The 3,644-nt window shown below is 35.0% G+C and overlaps 1 protein-coding gene across 1 annotated transcript; it reads left to right on the plus strand.

Moving 5' to 3' along the window:
* The first annotated feature begins 14 nt into the window (after nt 1-14).
* LOC149559279 (uncharacterized) lies at nt 15-902 on the plus strand. Its single transcript, XM_089831332.1, has one exon. The coding sequence runs from the start codon at nt 15-17 to the stop codon at nt 900-902; it is 888 nt and encodes a 295-aa protein (XP_089687458.1).
* The last annotated feature ends 2,742 nt before the right edge of the window (nt 903-3,644 follow it).

Consider the following 3,644-nt stretch of genomic DNA (forward strand, 5'->3'; position numbering starts at 1 on the left):
GTTGGCCCCATGGGATGGAGAAACTTGAGGAGTTTCACCAACATATCAACAGTATTTCTTCTTGCATTTCTTTCACCAAAGAGCTTGAATCCAATGATTGGTTACCCTTCCTTGATGTGTTACTCATTAAGAAATCTGATGGATCTCTAGGTCGTCGGGTGTTTCGAAAAGCCACCCACACTGATTTGTACCTCCATGCCTCTTCTCATCACCATCCCAGCCAAAAAGTTGGCATCCTTAAGACCTTGTCTTTAAGGGCCCACAGAATCTGTGATGATGACCACTTAAATCTGGAGCTTACCCACCTTCGCCAAGTCTTCAAACTGAATGGGTACTCCGGTAAACAAATTTCGAAGGCCTTCGCCCAAGCTCGTTCTTTCTTCTTATCCCTCTCTGCTCCCAAACCCAATCCCTCTCCACCCCCCTCCTTTGTGTCTCTTCCCTTCGTTGATGGTGTCTCGCAAAAGCTTGCCAAGATTTTGAGTAAAAAAGGCTTACGGGTGGCTTTCAAAACCTTACATAGGATAAAAAACTGGACCCCTGCACTCAAAGACTCCAATGATGTCTCTTCAGAATCAGGAGTCTACAAAGTGTCTTGCTCTTGTGGTATGCCTTATATAGGTGAAACCGGTCGTTCCTTTAGCACTCGTATCAAGGAGCATAGTGCGGACATCAGACATGATAGGGTTCAAAAGTCAGCCTTAGCTGAACACTCATCTACCACCAAGCATCACATCTGCCTAGAAGATGCTCGTCTCTTATCTAAGGAGGACAATTATGTCAAGAGGAAACTTAAGGAAGCAATTGAAATCAATGGTCATCCCATAAACCTTAATAGGGACGAGGGATGGACCCTAAACCCCTCCTGGTTTCCGATGTTAGCCAAGTGCCATCGATCCTAGTCTCGCGATCTGCGCTCGTCCTCTGTTGTTTCTTCTTTTTTTTTTTTTCCTCTTGGTGCTGGTTGCTGGTCAGTAGCAGTCCCCTGCTCCTTCCTGTTCTTCTTTTTATTCCTCTTTGGTGTCTGGCTCTCCCTCCTTGGGGCTCCCCATTTCTCTCCCTTCCCCCGAGTTTTTATTTTCTCATTGGTTGTTGGGCTTGGCTTTTCTTCCTTCTTTCAGGTTCTCGTGCTCAAACTCTATCTCGTTTTCATTATTATTGGGGGTAGGGTTATTGTGCGTAGTGTCTTTTCATTTTTTTCATTTTTTCTTCTTAGTCTCGCCAACTAATTTCAATATTTATTTAGTTTTCATTTGTCGTCCTTTTTTTGTTCTTTACTTTACTTCCCCCCCCCCTTTTTTCTTTTTATCTATTAGTTTTTTAATTCTTTAAAACTGTAATATTAAAAGCTATTTCATTTTATATTATTTTATCTTTTTATTTTATTTTTCTTTTTTCTTTGTTTAGTTTTTCATTTTTATTTCTTTTTGTTGTTAAAAATTTGTTCCCCCCCTTTAATTGGTTTTTATTTGTTTTGTTTCTTTCCTGCCTTTTTTCATTTTTTAGTTTTTTAACTTTATTTACCACTTTTATATATTTATTTCGTTGTTCTTTATTTCGTAATTCTTATTTTTCTTTTTATTGCATTATTTTGTTATTAGTATAAATTAGTATTTTTTGTTCTATTTTAGTTTTACTTTTTCAATTTTGAATTTTTATGTTTTAGTTTTTTGTTTTTTCTTCTCCATCTTCTCTTCTCTCCTCTACACCAATTGCCCTCTTTTAAATTTTTTGAATCCTAGTTCTTCCCCCCCCCCCTCTTCCTCCTTTTTTAATCTCTTTGCTCCCTCCAATCTGCCACTTTACATTTTTTCTCTATTCTCTTGCACTCCTCATCCTGATGATGGATCACTGTGTGTGATCCGAAACGTTGATGCTTAAAAATTACGACACAATCAAACTCCAAAAATTCTCATGATATTAACTATCTACATGTCAAAAGTTTAAATCTTATTATAAATAGAATATACTTTTAAAAATAATTTAATAAATAGAACATAAAATATCCATTAAAAATAATATTTGTAGATATAAATCATCCATTTAAAATAAAATAAAAATAAAAAGCTTAAATTAGTAAAAAACTAAATAAATGGGGATAAAGGAATTATAAGCAATTTTAGATGTAGTAAATTAAATTATAATTATTTTGTAGTGGATATCTATTGACATTTCTTTAGATAGATTTATTTAAGATATCTATACTAGTTATTGATCAATTAAAAAAAAAAAAATTGTTATTCTTTAAAAATGGTTGATAAAAAATAATAATTTTAATATTTCTATTATTCCAGATTAATGTCTTATTTATAATCTCTTTCTTTCACTCAATTAAAACTCGATAAAGAGTATAGGAGTTGAATATTAAAACCCACAAGCCAAGAGTCCACTACATGCACAACACTTATTGTAAAAAAAAAGATCAAGCAAGATAATTTGTACAACTTGAGAATTTTGTACTAAAGCTCAACTAAGTGAACTCATCCAGAACATGCATTGGTAAACATGTGCTTAATTACAAATAAAAATATTCTTAAGCATGCACACAATTATTTTATGCATCATATAGAAACACACATTATACTTGAAAAATCTATGTATAGGAAACATATATGAATTCTCTTTCATCCTCCCTTAATTGAGACTTAGGGAGATGTAAAACCTTTCATTATGAAGTGCAAGAATGTATGGGTCTTGGAGAAAGGTCTTGAAATTAGGTACCCATATACAAAATAATTTAACCTCTCACCAATAGAGAAAAGGAGAGCAACCCAATTGGAAAAAGAACCTATCAAAAAGAAAAGGAAAAAAAAGAAATTAAAAGAGTACATGTGACTAAGCATGAATGACTCCAAATGTCACCCCAAGTGCTGAATTGGACACCTAAGAACAATCGATATTTCTTCCAAGGGAGAGAACTAAAAGAGACAATGTATCTTCCCCATAATGAAGAAGCTCCAATGTTGAAGATTTGAGTTCAAGAATGAATGATGATCAATGTCCAAGAGAAACCTTAAAGGACTCAAGGAGATCCTATCCAAGTAGAGAAAAAAGGGAACACCAACTTTAGAGGGAATTGCAAACGGAGGCTACCTAATGATTGAGGCATATTTGGAGAATTGGGAAGAAGGAATGAACCATTCACTAGTAGAAGCTATGATGGTGGCCCAGTGGGACATCCAAAGAGTTATAGAGATTCTCTAAGAAGAATCATACCAATTCACAAGGTGGGAAAAGAAGGACACAATTGACCCTTGAAGAGGACTATCAAAGTGTGACATCTCCATCTAGGCTTATAGATCTGGAACAAGGAAAATGATTGATGGTAAGAAGGACCTTATTGAAGACACCAATCCCTCAAGATCCTCCAAAAAGGAAGTCAATAACTAGGAATTCATTCAAAGATAAGGTAATTATAGACTTAGGTACAACATAAAATTTAGTATTAGTCAAAATGGTAGAGAAACCTACTACCCATGCTACTATTGATGATGGGTGGAATCCTCATGAGCTTCCCTCCAACCTCATAGATCATTGGGGTTTTCATGACCATTGGGATCCTCCTCCCTCGATTGGTGCTACTATGGCCACCTAAGGGCAGTTATGTTTTTTTTTGATGAATAATTGTTAGTTGTTTCCAACTA

The sequence above is a fragment of the Cupressus sempervirens genome, chromosome 5, assembly GCF_028749045.1.
Source record: "Cupressus sempervirens isolate cs-2001-9-10 chromosome 5, ASM2874904v1, whole genome shotgun sequence".
Classification (NCBI taxonomy): Eukaryota; Viridiplantae; Streptophyta; class Pinopsida; order Cupressales; family Cupressaceae; genus Cupressus; species Cupressus sempervirens.